Source organism: Pelophylax lessonae (assembly GCF_965119305.1).
Source record: "Pelophylax lessonae genome assembly, chromosome: 10".
NCBI lineage: Eukaryota > Metazoa > Chordata > Amphibia > Anura > Ranidae > Pelophylax > Pelophylax lessonae.
This window is the reverse complement of record NC_138777.1, coordinates 207,444,308-207,461,650: the sequence shown is the minus strand read 5'-3', so window position 1 is coordinate 207,461,650 and position 17,343 is coordinate 207,444,308. Positions and strand designations below refer to the sequence as shown.

General features: G+C 45.2%; 1 protein-coding gene across 1 annotated transcript in view; it reads left to right on the top strand.

The window, feature by feature from the left end:
- ZFPM1 (zinc finger protein, FOG family member 1) overlaps nt 1-17,343 on the top strand; it is a 181,132-nt gene that overhangs the window by 154,848 nt on the left and 8,941 nt on the right. Inside the window, exons 5-8 of the mRNA XM_082269561.1 lie at nt 1,162-1,301; nt 12,645-12,744; nt 14,266-14,475; nt 16,075-16,299. Of these exons, the coding sequence (XP_082125687.1) occupies nt 1,162-1,301; nt 12,645-12,744; nt 14,266-14,475; nt 16,075-16,299 (675 nt within the window). The remainder of the gene's footprint in view (nt 1-1,161; nt 1,302-12,644; nt 12,745-14,265; nt 14,476-16,074; nt 16,300-17,343) is intronic.

Here is a 17,343-nt window from a genome sequence, read left to right as displayed (position 1 = left end):
GTTGTGGCCGGAACTCCGCTTTAAAGAAATCTGAATCACAAATGGGCCCTTTGGAATTAGCAGCAAGCGCCCTTTAAATGCCCGTGTGTTTGTGCCCTTCATGCACCTATTGATACCCATGCACCAGCGTGAAGCTCTCGCCCTGGGAACTTAACTGCTGTGGTTGCTACTGTGCCGTGTCCCTGTTTGTTAGTTTGTCCTTCCAGCTTCCACGGCGGTCTTATCAGTTCCTGTGTGTGTTTTCCTTGGTGGGGTCTGATACAGAGAAGATAGATGGATGTTATGACATGGAAAGTGTCAGCCCAGGAGCCTTATCAGTTGAACATAAGTGCCCTGACCTCTCTGCTCCCATGTAGGCCTTTATGCTAACAAACAATTCCGATGATTGTCGGATCAAAAATGGCTGCAGGTGGCAGCTAGTCCCGTCAGCTAGAAGCAAGGTTGGCCAGCTACAGAATGAGAACTACAAGTCCCAACCTCTAACAGTATGGACGGTGTTGGAAGAACAACCAATGGGAGCCCTCCGGGAAGATGGGGATTGATTGGAGTAATGCAGATGTGAACTAGAAAGGGATTGCAAGCTCCGGTTACTGATCAAATACAAAGCGAGTTTTAGGAAGTCACAGGTACAATCAAAACTGTTTGCAAGTACAAGGGCAACCATCCATTAAAGCTGAAGTTTTATCTGCTTACATTTTGTCTTCCCTGATTCCTCCTTTCCCACCCATAAACATGGTAATGATCATTTTGAATCCCTAATGTTTTCATTACATAACTTATTTTAGTCTCCATGATATCACTGGGCCTCTCTGCTTCGCTATGCAATGCAGGCAGACTGTGGTGTTGTCACCTTGTCACAAGGGCTTCCAATGGAGATTACAAGTGACCATTTCAGCACACATTACGTAGGCACGGTCCATTGTTGTCACCATTAGGAAACCCACCCTGAGAAATGCCATGCAGTCATTGCTGGAGTGCATGGAGACATGAAATGGCTGCAAAAGAATAGCATCACCAAGATGTAACAAAGGATAGAAATGGGGAAAACGAATATAAATTCTCGCTGGTTATCAATAAACTGTAAATCCCTAATCACAAGTTTTCTAGAGGCATTGGCTGTCCGAAAATGTTAAGTTTCCACCTTGTTTTCTTTTCCTGCAGATGAACTGGTTTTGGAAAATCCATCGCCCAGTGGAGTAAGCCAGGTCCGGGCCCAGACTGAACTACCCAAGGGGTTAACCTGGGGCCCCTACAGAGGAACCTTTTCAGGCTCCGCCTCTTCTCCGGACCGGTCAGAAGTGGTAAGTAAATATATATATATATATATACCATGTTCTGGTGCCTAGTTGTGGGGTGGGGGGGGGGGATACGATGGGTAGAATATAGACAAGGATAACCCCTTAATGGATGGAGGGGTTTGGGTTTGTAAGAGGATAGTTGTGAAGGAGAAAGAGAATGAGGGTTTGAGTCTTGAAGAGGGAAAGCTGTGGAGGAGAGAGGGACCGTAGGGGTTTGGTTCTATAAGAGGGACAGTTGTGGATGAGAAAGAGATGGAGGGGTTTGTGTCTAAAAGAGGGGCAGTTGTAGAGGAGAGAATGACAGAGGGGTTTGGTTCTTTAAAAGGGACAGTTGTGGAGGGGAGAGGGATGGCAGAGTTTGGGTCTGTAGGACAGATGTGAAGGGGTGTGGGATGGAGGAGTTTGGGCTGTGAAAGGACGGTTGTGGAGGAGAGGGGGACAGCAGACTTTGGGTCTATAAGAGGACAGTTGTGGAGGGGAGAGGGACAGCAGACGTTGGGTCTATAGGACAGTTGTGGAGGAGAGGGGACAGCAGACTTTGGGTCTATGAGGACAGTTGTGGAGGAGAGGGGACAGCAGACTTTGGGTCTATGAGGACAGTTGTGGAGGAGAGAGGGGCAGCGGACTTTGGGTCTATAAGAGGACAGTTGTGGAGGAGAGGGGCAGCAGACTTTGGGTCTATAAGAGGACAGTTGTGGAGGAGAGAGGGACAGCGGACTTTGGGTCTATAAGAGGACAGTTGTGGAGGGGAGAGGGACAGCAGACTTTGGGTCTATAAGAGGACAGTTGTGGAGAAGAGAGGGACAGCAGACTTTGGGTCTATAAGAGGACGGTTGTGGAGGAGAGAGGGACAGCAGACTTTGGGTCTATAAGAGGACAGTTGTGGAGGGGAGAGGGACAACGGACTTTGGATCTATAAGAGGACAATTGTGGAGGGGAGAGGGACAACGGACTTTGGGTCTATAAGAAAGACAATTGTGGAAGGGAGAGGGATGGAGGGTCTATAAAAGGAACCATTGTAGAGGGGAGAGGGATGAGGGACAGCAGACTTTGGGTCTATTAGAGGACAGTTGTGGAGGAGAGAGGGACAGCAGACTTTGGGTCTATAAGAGGACAGTTGTGGAGGAGAGAGGGACAGCAGACTTTGGGTCTATAAGAGGACGGTTGTGGAGGAGAGGGGGACAGCGGACTTTGGATCTATAAGAGGACAATTGTGGAGGGGAGAGGGACAGTGGACTTTGGGTCTATTAGAGGACAGTTGTGGAGGAGAGGGGGACAGCGGCTTTGGGTCTATAAGAGGACAGTTGTGGAGGAGAGAGGGACAGCGGACTTTGGGTCTATAAGAGGACAGTTGTGGAGGAGAGGGGGACAGCGGACTTTGGGTCTATAAGAGGACAGTTGTGGAGGGGAGAGGGACAACGGACTTTGGGTCTATAAGAGGACAGTTGTGGAGGGGAGAGGGACAGCGGACTTTGGGTCTATAAGAGGACAGTTGTGGAGGGGAGGGGGACAGCAGACTTTGGGTCTATAAGAGGACGGTTGTGGAGGAGAGGGGACAGCAGACTTTGGGTCTATAAGAGGACAGTTGTGGAGGAGAGAGGGACAGCAGAGTTTGGGTCTATAAGAGGACAGTTGTGGAGGAGAGGGGGACAGCAGACTTTGGGTCTATAAGAGGACAGTTGTGGAGGAGAGAGGGACAGCAGAGTTTGGGTCTATAAGAGGACAGTTGTGGAGGAGAGGGGGACAGCAGACTTTGGGTCTATAAGAGGACAGTCTTGGAGGAGAGGGTGTTGGAGGGGTTTGGGTCTAATAGAAGGATGATCCAAAAATGGCTAAATCTGAGTTTCTGTATTTTACAACAGGAGAAAGGCAAAGGATGGGGGTGGGGGGAGCGGGGTCGTTATCTGCTGCGCTTTAAGGTTAACGCTGGAAATATTAGACGAAAGCAAGCTGGGTTTGTGATAACGATAGAGGGCCTTTATCTCTGCGGAATGAAATCCTTCATTAACCCCTTATCTCCCCCGTTTGGGGTGTTATGATCTTGTGGCGCCACTCGTCCAGACACAAGACAGGCCAATGATTGATTCTGCTCAGATAGTGGCTGCCTTCCTCCAATACTTCATTTATTGTCTAAATATTTTTGCTGGTGTTTTCAGTGTTCGCCCTGAACGTTATCGGGTGTCTTGATGGTTTGCAGCCCCGCTCATCTCTGCCTGGCTCCCCATCCTGATATCAGGGCAGCTCCAGGAGAGGCAGGATGCAAATGGTCATCCTTAGCACTTCAGACATCCTCTCCATTTCCTTCTCCCTCCCCACTCTTGGCTCTAAATCCCTTTTCTTCACTAATTGTCACATCCTCCTCTGTGCTCCAGGCCTGTCCTCCGAGTCATTCTGCTGGGTGTCTCTACACTGCTGGTGGGAGGATTGTGGTCTCATCACATGGATGATTTCCCATCATGCTATTGCATCATCTCCCACATTAAATGGTTATCTAGAATTGATAAAAACGACAAATGTGTTCATTTATACTGGAGATCTTTATAAAGAACACTGAGCCGGGCACATCAGTCTCTGCACCAGATGAGCTTACACTCTAATGCCCCCCACAGTCACACACTACACCGATCAGCCATAACTTTATGACCACCCACCTAATATCGGGTAGGTCCCCTTTTGCTGCCCATCGAGGCATGGACTCCACTAGACCTCTGAAGGTATGCTGTGGTATCTGGCAACAAACATTAGTTGTACATCCTTTAAGTCCTGTAAGTTGCAAGGTGAGGCCTCCATGGATCAGACTTGTTTTTCCAGAATATTCCTCAGATGCTTGATTGGATTGAAATCTGGAGAATTTTGAGGCCAAATCAACCCCTCAAACTCATTGTTGTGTTCTCCAAATAATTTTTGCAGTGTGGCAGGCAGCGGCGGCTGGTTTATAGGGGGCGCAGGGGCACCGCCCCCCCCCCCAATCAGTGCAAAGAAAAAAAATACCATTTGAAGCCCACTAGGGGCGCCGGACCTACTGCTGGCTATGGGGGGGGGGGGGGTTTGCACCCCTGTCTGTCTGACCAGGCCAGGACACCTCAATTTACCTTTGTGTGAATCTAGGAATGGGAGTGTGGCTCAGCAGGCTGTCTGGACTCCTTATTATCATAGGAGGGGGGGACATCCCTAATAGCAGAGTGGGCAGTGGCAGTGACATCCTTGTCTGTCCTGGATGAGGCCAGAACTACTACAAGGACTTCTCATCATGCCACCAGTCCATAACCATGATGGGACCATCTTATACCAGGCCGCTGTGTGCCATTTACTATTAATAAATATATAGTGCCAGGCCAGTAGCCTGCTTAGCAGTGTATACAATATGAGACAGTGCAGGCCATGCCAATTACATTGTACACAGGTAAAGTGCTATGCACTTGTGTGACGTCAAAGTCACACAATTTTTTACCACTTTTTTTGCCGCAAATGAATACCTATTACATTTTTCTTTTTGCGTCCACCCAAAAATTTTGAGCACCAGCCGCCACTGGTGGCAGGAAGCATTATCCTGCTGAAAGAGGCCACTGCCATCAGGGAAAGCCGTTTCCATAAAGAGGTATACTTGGTCAGCAACAATGTTTGGGTAGATGATACGTTTCAAAGTAACATCCACATGAATGGCAGGAAACAAGGTTTAAAGGGGTTGGGGGTGTGGCCTGGCGAGGGTCCAGGCTGAGACTGCCACTTGTCTACACACAGAAGGTCTTGTTCTGATGTGCGGCTCCAGAGATCTTCTGCTCTTATCTGTCACCAATCACATTAGTCTCTGCACCAGAGGAGCTTACACTCTAATGTCCTCCCACACACTAATATTATTATACATTTATATAGCTCAGACATCTACCGGAGCATTGTACAGGGAACAGCCCCATCAGTCTCTGCACCAGAGGAGCTTACACTCTAATGTCCTCCCACAGTCACACACTAATATTATTATACATTTATATAGCTCAGACATCTACCGGAGAGGAGCTTGCAATTTATTGTCACCAGCACAGTCCCTCCCTCTGCCCACACAGAGATGGGGTGCCCCGGCTCCCTCTTCCATGCTGATCTGTGGCAGCTCGGGAAGCTGTGCCAGGATTTAAAGCAGCCTTCCCCGGATAAGCGGTGCAGCGGATGCAGTCTAGATAGAGTTTCTGATGGTATCAGTAGAGTTCAGAGCAGACACTGACCTCTTTGTTCCTGGGGAAAACAACACATCTTGTTACAGACCTGCTGGAGGAGGGGGAGGCGAGTCTGTATACTGTATGCGGTATATACCTCTGTGCTGTATACTGTATTCGTTGTACACGTATATACCTCTGCTGTATACTGTATTCGCTGTACATGGTATATACCTATGTGCTGTATACTGTATTCGCTGTACACGGTATATACTCCTGTGCTGTATACTGTACTCTGTACACTGTATATACTCCTTTGCTTTACACAGTATATACTCCTGTGTTGTATACTGTACTCTATACACAGTATATACTCCTGTGCTGTATATTGTACTCCTTGTACACAGTGTATATTCCTGTGCTGTATATCTTACTCTCTGTACACAGTATATCCTCCTATGCTTTATATTGTACCCCCTGTACTCGATATACCCCTTTACTCTATACTGTAATTACTGTATGCAGTAAATACCCCTGTGCTGTATACCATACTCTATATGGCATTTCCCTTTGTGCTGTATACTGTACTCTGCATGTAGTATAGACCCCTGTGCTGTATACCATACTCCCTGTACACAGTATATACCTCTCTGTATACTGTACTCCTTGTACTCAGTATATACCTCTCTGTATACTGTACTCCCTGTACACAGTATATACCTCTCTGTTGTATACTGTACTCACTGTACTCAGTATATACCTCTGTGTTGTGTACTGTACTCTGTATATACCTATGTGTTGTATACTGTACTCCTTGTACTCAGTATATACCTCTGTGTTGTATACTGTACTCCTTGTACTCTGTATATTCCTCTGTGTTGTATACTGTACTCCTTGTACTCTGTATATTCCTCTGTGTTGTATACTGTACTCCTTGTACTCAGTATATACCTCTGTGTTGTATACTGTACTCCTTGTACTCAGTATATACCTCTGTGTTGTATACTGTACTCCTTGTACTCTGTATATTCCTCTGTGTTGTATACTTTACTCCTTGTACTCAGTATATACCTCTGTGTTGTATACTGTACTCCTTGTACTCAGTATATACCTCTGTGTTGTATACTGTACTTCTTGTACTCAGTATATACCTCTGTGTTGTATACTGTACTCCTTGTACTCTGTATATTCCTCTGTGTTGTATACTGTACTCCTTGTACTCTGTATATTCCTCTGTGTTGTATACTGTACTTCTTGTACTCAGTATATACCTCTGTGTTGTATACTGTACTCCTTGTACTCAGTATATACCTCTGTGTTGTATACTGTACTTCTTGTACTCAGTATATACCTCTGTGTTGTATACTGTACTCCTTGTACTCTGTATATTCCTCTGTGTTGTATACTGTACTTCTTGTACTCAGTATATACCTCTGTGTTGTATACTGTACTCAGTATATACCTCTGTGTTGTATACTGTACTCCTTGTACTCTGTATATACCTCTGTGTTGTATACTGTACTCCTTGTACTCAGTATATACCTCTGTGTTGTATACTGTACTCCTTATACTCAGTATATACCTCTGTGTTGTATACTGTACTCCTTGTACTCTGTATATTCCTCTGTGTTGTATACTGTACTTCTTGTACTCAGTATATTCCTCTGTGTTGTATACTGTACTTCTTGTACTCAGTATATACCTCTGTGTTGTATACTGTACTCCTTGTATTCTGTATATACCTCTGTGCTGTATACTGTACTCTCTGTACGCTGTGTATATCCCTGTGCTGTTTACCATACTCCCTGTATGTAGTATAACCGTACACCCTGTACTCAGTATATACCTCTGTGTTGTATACTGTACTCCTTGTATTCTGTATATACCTCTGTGTTGTATACTGTACTCCTTGTATTCTGTATATACCTCTGTGTTTTATACTGTACTGCCTGTACTCCATATATACCCCTGTGCTGTAAATCATATTCCCTGTACTCAGTATATACCTCTGTGCTGTATACTGTACTCTCTGTACGCTGTGTATATCCCTGTGCTGTATACCATACTCACTGTATGTAGTATACCGTACACCCTGTACTCAGTATATACCTCTGTGTTGTATACTGTACTCTCTGTATGCAGTATATACCCGCGCTCTCTGTACTGCACCTTGTATACCCCCCATGCCCTGTAGAGGGCTCCCCATACACACTATAACTCGGTGGTAAATCGCTGTCCCCATGATTTTCCCTTTTGTACATTCGATAAACTAATCAGCTGCTCAGCTTTGTTTATATTGAAAAAACAAAACAAACAGAAAGGTCGGCGCTTTGTCCAGCCCCTCCTCCTGCGCAGCATGGCATCCGAACAAGGTAAGAAAACCTCCCATGCTGCAATGGCAGCGGACACAAAGTTTTTCAGGGTGTCTGGCCTGTGAGTTCAATAGTCCCCCCCCCCCTTTCCCTCGGCGGTACATTGTTTGTAATGAGCCCCTAAGCTGAATGGTTCCTGTAGTACAAAAAAAAAAGTAACACCAGCAACGCAAGAACAATGCAACATTTTTGCACGCCATGTTCTATTTTTGTACGGTATGTTCCGCTGCTCTTTAACGCATTGCAGCGAAAATTAAAATAGATGTGGGTAAAAAAAAACGCACGGCAGCACGCATTCACATTGCGCACACGTTCGATCTTTGTTTCCCCCATTAGCACCAGTATAACGCCATCAGGAAAGTGACGAAAATGCGCTTTTGTCAGCCAAAACTGCCAGCTTAAACGTTTTTTTAAATTTTATTTGTGCCTAATTGCGGGTGACATCACGTCGGCCGTCCTGCGCTTTGAATGGCACCGGGGGGAAGGTGAAGGATCCAGGCAGAGGCTGTGTGTGACAATGAGCGGCGTTTTCTGCATCATCAGCAAAGCCCAGCATTTATTATCGCTCCGGGAACACGCAGCCCCCATCGCCGCGATAAGCCAGAGCTGAGTAGCGCCAACTCTCCCCCGTTCGAGGGTCTTAGAAATATTGGAAGGAATAATTAGATTTCATATCGTTACTGACGCAGCCATCTGAGGATCAGCCAGATTAATTTCTCCTTCTCTGCGCTCATTAATATTCATTAGGGACTCGGAGAGGCTGAGTATTTCCAGCGAGGAAACGCCGGGCCTGCTGCAGCCGCTCTGTTTATTCCCATTTCCGAAACCAAATCCAGGCGTGTATGGCGGGGTCGCAGTGCGTTCACCTTCCCCGTGCCTTTAAGGAGTAATCAGCAGTGGAAAACGGGCGTTTTTTTTTTTTTTTTTTGTTACGCGTTCTGTTTACTGCGCCCACACGTTTTGTTACATTGTATTAGTTGAGGTTTGTATTACATTGTAACAATAATCCTTACATTGACTGATACAGAAGAAACAAGTTTGATATTCTAATGAACGGCCTTCCCTATCTATAGTGAACCTTGTGCAGGCTCTTGAAGTGTGTACGTGTGTATATATATATATTTGTGTGTGTGTGTGTGTATATATATATATATATATATATATATATATATATATATATATATATATATATACATACACACATATACAAGCATTCCCTAGGTAACAGTAGGAAGATACACCCCCCCCCCCCATAATTTTTGTATTTCCCATTGGCTGTAGCAGTAAATAGATACAGTGTATGGTGTCACAGTTAGGCTGCATTCACACCTGACCGTATCGTTTTTTGGGCATTTTTGTAGGCTTTTTTTTTTAGCTTTTTTTGGGCATTTCTCTGGCGTTTGTTGGGGGTTTTATGAGCGTTTTTGGGTGTTTTTAGCAGGCTTTTGGGTGTGGGTGGTGTTGTTAAGGCTGCATTACACCTGAGTGTATCATTTTCAGGCGTTTTTTGGGCGTTTCTCTGGCGTTGGCCGTTTTATAAGTGTTTTTGGGGCATTTTTAGCAGGCGTTTGGGTGGTGGTAAAAGGGGTGGACACCACCTGTGTGTTTGAAAAATGCCTGTAAAACACCCATAACGGCGTTAAGGCTACATTCACACCTGAGCGTATCATTTTCAGGCGTTTTTTAGGGCGTTTTTTTTTACAAGCGTTTTTGGGGTGTTTTTAGCAGGTGTTTGGGTGTGGGTGGTGTTAAAAGGGGTGGAGGCCACCTGTGTGTTTGAAAAATGCCTTTGAATCGCCTATAACGGCGTTTTAGGCTGTATTCACTCCTGAGCGTGTCGTTTTCAGGCGTTTTTTCGAGCGTTTTTTGGGCATTTCTCTGGCATTTGTTGGGCATTTTAGGGCATTTTTATGGCATTTTATGAGCGTTTTTGGGGGCGTTTTTAGCAGGCGTTTGGGTGTGGGTGGTGTTAAAAGGGGAAATGCCCGTGAAATGCCCATAATGGCGTTTTAGTCTGCATTCACACCTGAGCGTATTGTTTTTAGGCGTTTTTTGGGCGTTTTTGTAGGCATTTTTTCGAGCTTTTTTTGGGCGTTTCTCGGGCGTTTGCTGGGCGTTTTTATGAGCGTTTGTTGGGTGTTTTATAAGCGTTTTTGGGGCGTTATTAGCAGGCGAATGGGTGTGGGTGGTGTTAAAAGGGGTGGAGACCACCTGTGTGTTTTTGAAAAATGCCTGTGAAACGCCCAGAATGGCGTTTTAGGCTGCATTCATACCTGAGCATATCATTTTCAGGCGTTTTTATAGGTGTTTTTTTTAGCGTTTTTGGGCGTTTCTCTGGCATTTGTTGGGCGTTTTTAGGGCATTTTATGGGCATTTTTAGCAGGCATTTGGGTGTGGGTGGTGTTAAAAGGGGAAATGCCAGTGAAACGCCCATAATGGCGTTTTAGGCTGCATTCACACCTGAGCGTATTGTTTTTAGGCGATTTTTTTTGGCGTTTTTAGAGAGTTTTTTTGGGCGTTTTATGAGCGTTTTTGGGGCGTTTTTAGCAGGTGTATGGGTGGTGTTAAAAGGGGTGAAGACCACCTGTGTGTTTGAAAAATGCCTGTGAAATGCCCATAACGGCGGTTTAGGCTGCATTTTTGCGTTTTAGGCTGCATTGCATTTTTTGAACGTTTTTGTAGGCGTTTTTCGAGCGTTTTTGTAGGCGTTTTTTTTTTTGGGGCGTTTGCTGGGCGTTTGTTGGGCGTTTTATGAGCATTTTTGGGGCATTTTTTGCAGGTTGTTTAATGTTAAAAAATGCGTGTGTTATAAGGGGTGGAGACCACCTGTGTGTTTGAAAAACGCCCGTGAAACACAGATAACAGGGCCTTAATGCATTCCTATGGGACCAGAACAGCTCTTGATCAGCCCAAAAAGAAGCTCCTGTACTTTTTTGAGCTGCAGGCGATTTGTTTCAGGGGAACAAAACGCTCCAATGTGAATCGGGGCCATTGAAATGAATGGGCTTTTGATTGTTGGGCATTTTGGATTTTCACAGATGAGCGTTTTATGGGCTGAAAAACGTTCAGGTGTGAACAGGGCCATAAAGTAGTAATAAGAATGTCTATACGTCCAGCCAATCAGAAGAGAGCTTTGATGATCCCAGGGGGGCGGTAACCTCCAGAAATCTGGTTTCTAATTGCTGGAGATCCATTCGATTTTATGTGACATTGTAAATAAAGAGCACCTGTCCTCTTAGGCCCTGTTCACACCTAGGTGTAAAGAGAATTTGTGTAAATTGAGGCAGCTTTTTTTATTCTGGAAATTTTTGTTCCAGCACAGGGACAGGAGGGAGGCACGAGGCATCAGTACCTCTGGATGGAATACACTGCATCTTTCCTAATTTTCAGCAGCAGGCACTTTGTAGCCTAGGCAGGGTCTCTTTAGCACAGCGAGGCGAACGTTGACCGCCGTGCCTCAGTAGGATGTGGAAATTGCTGGCGTGGGCACATTTCGGTGGGCATTTCAGCCGCCGTCTGCAAATCGCAGTGTCAAGGCCCCAAGCAAAGCACAGCCTGCTAGAATGTCTGCAAATAACACTGGATGGAAGGATAAGGATGCTGAATCCTCCCCTCTCTGCTGAGGCAGGATCGCCACCTAGTGGCCGGCATGGGGAATTGCTGAACAGCCAGTCAAGTCTGTATTATTATTAGTCTTAGATAATGGAAAGTTTTCTATTAGTGAGGATGGTGTTGAGGTGACTCCGCCTTTAAAAGCGGGAGGGCGGAATAAAGGTGGAATCTGGTGCCAATAAACAGTGCTGGGACAAGATTATCCAGTGCCCAGGGCAAGGATGTCAAACTACACCCCCCTTCCCTTAGGGTTAGGGTCAAGGTGCCCCCCATCCCTGCAATAAACCATTGCACCCAGGGCAAGCTCTCCTTCTGCCCACCCCTTGTCCCAGCCCTGCCAATAAATTATTCCATTCACCAGCAGGGGTTCTATTATTAACTCTGACCTCCGACCTTCCCTTCAGTCTTGCACAGTTGTAGCAGCTCCTCTCCTGGACTGAAATGGCTTACTCTGATTTCACCGCACACTGTGAGCTTCTCACAATGTGCATTAGAAGATGCAGCAGATCAGATAGAGCCCCCCTTTTCCTGGCTGGCGAATTTCCAGCATCATCTAGTCCTTTCCTCCGCAGCCTGGCCCGCCCTGTTCATTGGATTTCAGCTCTTTCAATCGTGAAGGCTCAGCATCACGTGCGGGCGTTATCCGAGTCAACCTACCTAGGAGTACCCGACTCCTCTAGAGCAGTGACGGCGAACCTTGGCACCCTACATGTTTTGGAACTACATTCCCCATGATGCTCCGCTACACTGCAGAGTGCATGAGCATCATGGGAAATGTAGTTCCAAAACATCTGGGGTGCCAAGGTTCACCATCACTGGTCTAGACTGATATCCACCAATCAAGGCATTTTGATATTTGTATAGCTCCTCCCAGGTACCAGCCCACTGCTTGCATCAGGACTGAGGTCTCTTGAATAAAGTACTGAGCCAGGGTGCTGGGATGTTATCAGGATGCTATGTACAGCACCCTGCCAGTCCCTCCCACCAGCCATGATCCGTCTGCACTGCATAGGGAAGCACAGAGACCTAAAGATGAGCTAAGATAAGTTATGTATTAAAAAAAGAAAAGTTTTATTTAAAAATGTCATTGTGTTGATGAGGGGGAGGACAAAATAGAAGCAGATTAAACGTCAGCTTTGAACAGTTTTGGTACAATTGCCCTTTAACATTGAGTGTCGTCACTCCTGATTGTCATGCTCTGTCTGTGTCTGCAGGGCGGCGCTCTCTCACTGGAGGTGGAGGAAGACTGCTGGCTGAAAAATGTGACTTTTGTCCCCTGCGAGTTCGAAGCCAACTCCGTCCTGTACCGGAAAGGTGAGTCCCTGGACCCCGCCTGCTGCTTTCAATCTGTGTTACCACGACCTGGCTGAGTGCAGGAAAACTGAAAGTGGAGATTTTAAATGAATGCAGCAGACGCAGCCTATCCGCCCAATGTAGTCCAATGCACCAATTCATCCCGCTGCTTTAACCTCTTGCTAACCGCCCACTGAAGTATTACTGCGGCAGGGTAGCTCGGCTGCGCAAATCACAAAGTACTACGTGATTTTGTGCACGAGGTCTCGGCAGCGCATCAGATAAACTGACAGAAGACCCGCCTGCTTATGTAAACAAAGCAGGCGGATCTTCTGTCACACAGGCAGGGAGAGATCAGGGGTTTCAGCTAAGCTACAACCCCGATCTCTCTGTGCCTGTCACAGAGCCCTTCCCCCACACAGTAAGCATATTTAGGCACACATTAACCCTTCAATCAAAATTTTTTAACATTATAGGCTAATTTGTTTTCTGCTACATATTTTTGGTAAAAAAAAATCGCAATAAGCGTATTTTGATTGGTTTGCGCAAAAGTTATTGCGTTTAATAATTACGGGAAAGATTTATGTCATTTTTATTTTTTTTTTTTTTTAACAAGTAATGGCTGCGATCTGCAATTTTTTTTTTTTGCGGGACTGCGACATTGCGGCGGACAGATCGGACCCTTGACTGGCATTTTTGACACTTTTGGGGGTACCAGTGACATTACTGCAGTAATCAGTGCTATACATATGCACTGTTACTGTAAAAATGACACTGGGAAGGAAGGGGTTAACTTTATTAGAGATGCAGGGGCTAAGTGTGTCCCTAGGGGCGTGCTTCTAACTGTAAAGGGGTGTGGCTTGTGATGTAACCACAGAGACATACGATCCTACATAGCAGGATCGTATGATCTCTGCAGTTACACCAGGGAGAATGACAGTCGGCTTTGTTTACATCAGCTGCCTGCCTTTCTCCCTCTCCAGCGGGAGATCGCGAGTAGCCGGCGAACATCTGGTCCGCCGGTCACACGCGCGGGGATGTGCAGAAACGAGCGGGGGCGGGAGCGCGCCTCCGGCGGCGCGCGTTTGACCCCTGCAGGCTCCTGGGCGAGCGACGTAGTACTACGTCGCTTTCCCCAGGAGGGGCTGACTGACGCAGTAAACAGTAGTACTGTGGGCGGTCGGCAAGTGGTTAAAGTAACGCAGTGCTGAACCGCAAAAAATGGCCTGGTCATTAAGGGGGTAAATTCTTCCGGAGCTGAAGTGGTTGATTGGGGATACCAGTTTCTAGTTTCTTGGCTTTTTGTGCACAGTGCCTTCTCAGCTCCGCCCATTGCAGGGCTGACCGTGCTGAATTAGGTGAAAAGAGGCTGCAGTGCTGCATGGAAACCCTGTGAACAGCCTACTGAATCCGTCTATAAAAGGCAGATTAAAGTCAGTGATGCAGACTTTGTGACTTGTGAGCAAATAGGAAAATGGGGTGAGCGCCCCTTTATATGAGCTCTCCGCATCTTCTGAACCTTTTCCATATCCCTCTCTGTAGGGGACTACATCTGGTGTAAGACATCCCAGGTCATAGAACAAGGGGAAGTCATCCGGGCCTTCCTCATGGCTGAACCCCAAGCCATCCCTAACTTCAGCATCAAGGAGGAGCCTGGAGAGACCTCACAGGAGATCGCCACCCAACCCGAGTTCCAGCTCCTCCCACAGCAAGCTGGCATGGCGGCCATCCTGGCCACTGCGGTGGTTAACAGTAAGTAGGAAGTTAAAGTGGACCAGTCATTAACCAGTTCACATTTCACCTTTCATCTGCAGATGAATGAAACAATGTTACTTTGTATCTCTATCTCCCGACTGAGCAATGTTTATAAACAGTGTTAGTTTGTTGCTTGCAGTATCCCAACTAATTAATGTTTATAAACAATGTTACTTTGTATCTATCCCCATCTGAGCAATGTTTATAAACAATGTTACTTTGTATCTATCCCCATCTGAGCAATGTTTATAAACAATGTTAATTTGTTATTAAACATTGCTCATATGGGAGATAGAGACAAAGTAACATTTTCTATAAACATTGCTCAGATGGGAGATAGAGAGAAAGCATGTTACTTTGCATCACCCATCTGAGCAATGTTTATAGACGATGTTTCTTTGTTTCTGTCTCCCATCTGAGCAATGTTTATAGACAATGTTACTTTGTTGCTATCTCCCATCTGAGCAATGTTTATATGCAATGTTACTTTGTTTCTCTCTATATCCCATCTGAACTGTGTTTATAAACAATGTTACTTTGTTATTAAACATTGCTCAGACGGGAGATTATAAACAATGTTACTGTCTCTAACATTGCTCAGATGGGAGATAGAAACAAAGTAACATTATTTATAAACATTGCTCAGATGGGAGATTGAAACAAAGTAACATTGTTTATAAACATTGCTCAGATGGGAGATGGAGAGAAACCATGTTACTTTGTATCTCCCGTCTGAGCAATGTTTATAGACAATGTTGCTTTGTTTCTATTTCCCGTCTGAGCAATGTTTATAAACAATGTTACTTTGTCTCTATCTCCCATCTGAGCAATGTTTAATAACAAAGTAACATTGTTTATAAACATTGCTCAGATGGGAGATAGAGAGAAACAAAGTAACACTGCATATAAACATTGCTCAGACGGGAGATAGAGAGAAACAAAGTAACCTTGCATATAAACATTGTATAGACGGGATAGAAGCAAAGTAACATTGTCTATAAACTTTGCTCAGATGGGAAATACAAAGAAATATGGTTTCTCTCTATCTCCTATCTATACAATGTTTATCTCCTAGCTATACAATGTTTATATGCAATGTTACTTTGTTTCTCTCTACCTCCCATCTGAGCAATGCTTATAAACAATGTTACTTTGTTAGTAAACATTTCTCTGACGGGAGATAGAGAGAAACAAAGTAACATTGGTTATAAACACTACTCAGATGGGAGCTAATGAATGAGAAATAAGGTTACTTTGTATCTCCCGTCTAAGCAATGTTTATAGACAATGTTACTTTGTGTCTATTTCCCATCTGAGTAATGTTTATAGCCAGTGTTACTTTGTTTCTCTTTATCTCCCATCTGAGCAATGTTTATACACAATGTTACTGTGTTTCTCTCTCTCTCCCTGTCTGCACAGTGTATATAAACAATGTTCTTTTATGTGAAAGGATAATTTCTCCTGAAACACAAAGCCATTCATTTTATTGAATTGTATGGGGAAGTTCCATCCTCTGACATGCAGAGCATTTACTAAGAATATGAACCACCGTGGTATATCACAATTCCGAGTGTCTTCCTTTTTTCCGTATTTCAGAGGACATTTTCCCCTGCAAGGATTGCGGAATCTGGTACCGCAGCGAGCGCAATCTGCAGGCTCATCTCATGTACTACTGCGCCAGCCGCCAGAGCTCCACCTCCCCCACCTTGGACGAGAAGCCAAAAGATTCCTACCCCAACGAGCGGGTCTGTCCTTTCCCGCAGTGCAAGAAGAGCTGCCCCAGTGCCAGCTCCCTGGAGATTCACATGAGGAGCCACAGCGGTGAGTGCAGACCTGCGCAGTGACATTGATATGTAGAATGCTGTAGCCTGGTCTGGGTTAGGGGTGGTTGGACCACCACAAGACTTTTTTTTTTTTTTAGGTGGTGGGGGTCTATAACCGTATTTTTAACTTCGGGGTTCTGTTACATAATACTGTCATGTACACTCATGAGCTGGGAAACAGTGTTACCAGCTAATGTTGGGCAGCAGCTCAGGCCACTTGACATTTTTTTTCAAGTTGTACCGATCAAGGTGACTTTTATGTACCCCACTGGCTATGGGTGTCATTGTTTGTTTTTTTCCTTTATTTTCAATTAACTATTGCACGCCCCATCATACATTATTACTCCTGCTTGACATAACTCCTCCCCAACGCATTTCACCCCCAATTTGGGTATCATCACTGGCATGATAAACCGAGTGAAGCGCGTCTAAGGAGGAGAATGTCAGACTGGAGTAACAATGTAAGAGGAGCCATGGAGGGGTTCTAAAGTTAATTGAAGTTGAGGAAAGAAACCAGCGGTGTGTGACCAGGGGGGCCTCTCAGCTCCAGAGTTGTCCTTGTGGAAAGAAACAAGAAAAATGTATCAAATATATAGTTTTTTCATTGCCAAGCCTGGAGACGTATAATTGAAAGCGGATTAATTTAATTCTGTTATAATAATACAGCGCTTGCAAATCAAAATATACAGTGCCTTGCAAAAGTATTCGCCCCCCTTGAACTTTTCGACCTTTTGCCACATTTCAGGCTTTAAACATAAAGATATAAAACTGTAATTTTTTGTGAAGAATCAACAACAAATCTGCAATACGGATGATATACGGACATAATGCAAGTCAATGGGATTGCAGAACCCTATTTTTCCTTCCGTTTAAAAAACAGAAAGGATGTAAAATTGGATGTCAGCGGTGTCATCCGCTGAAATCCGCAATCCCATTGACATGCATTAGTTTGCGGATGATATACGGACATACGGACCGGATGTCACAAATGTCATCCGTGTCCGTGAAAAAAAAAAAAAGTGCTGGAGCGGATCGCAATATG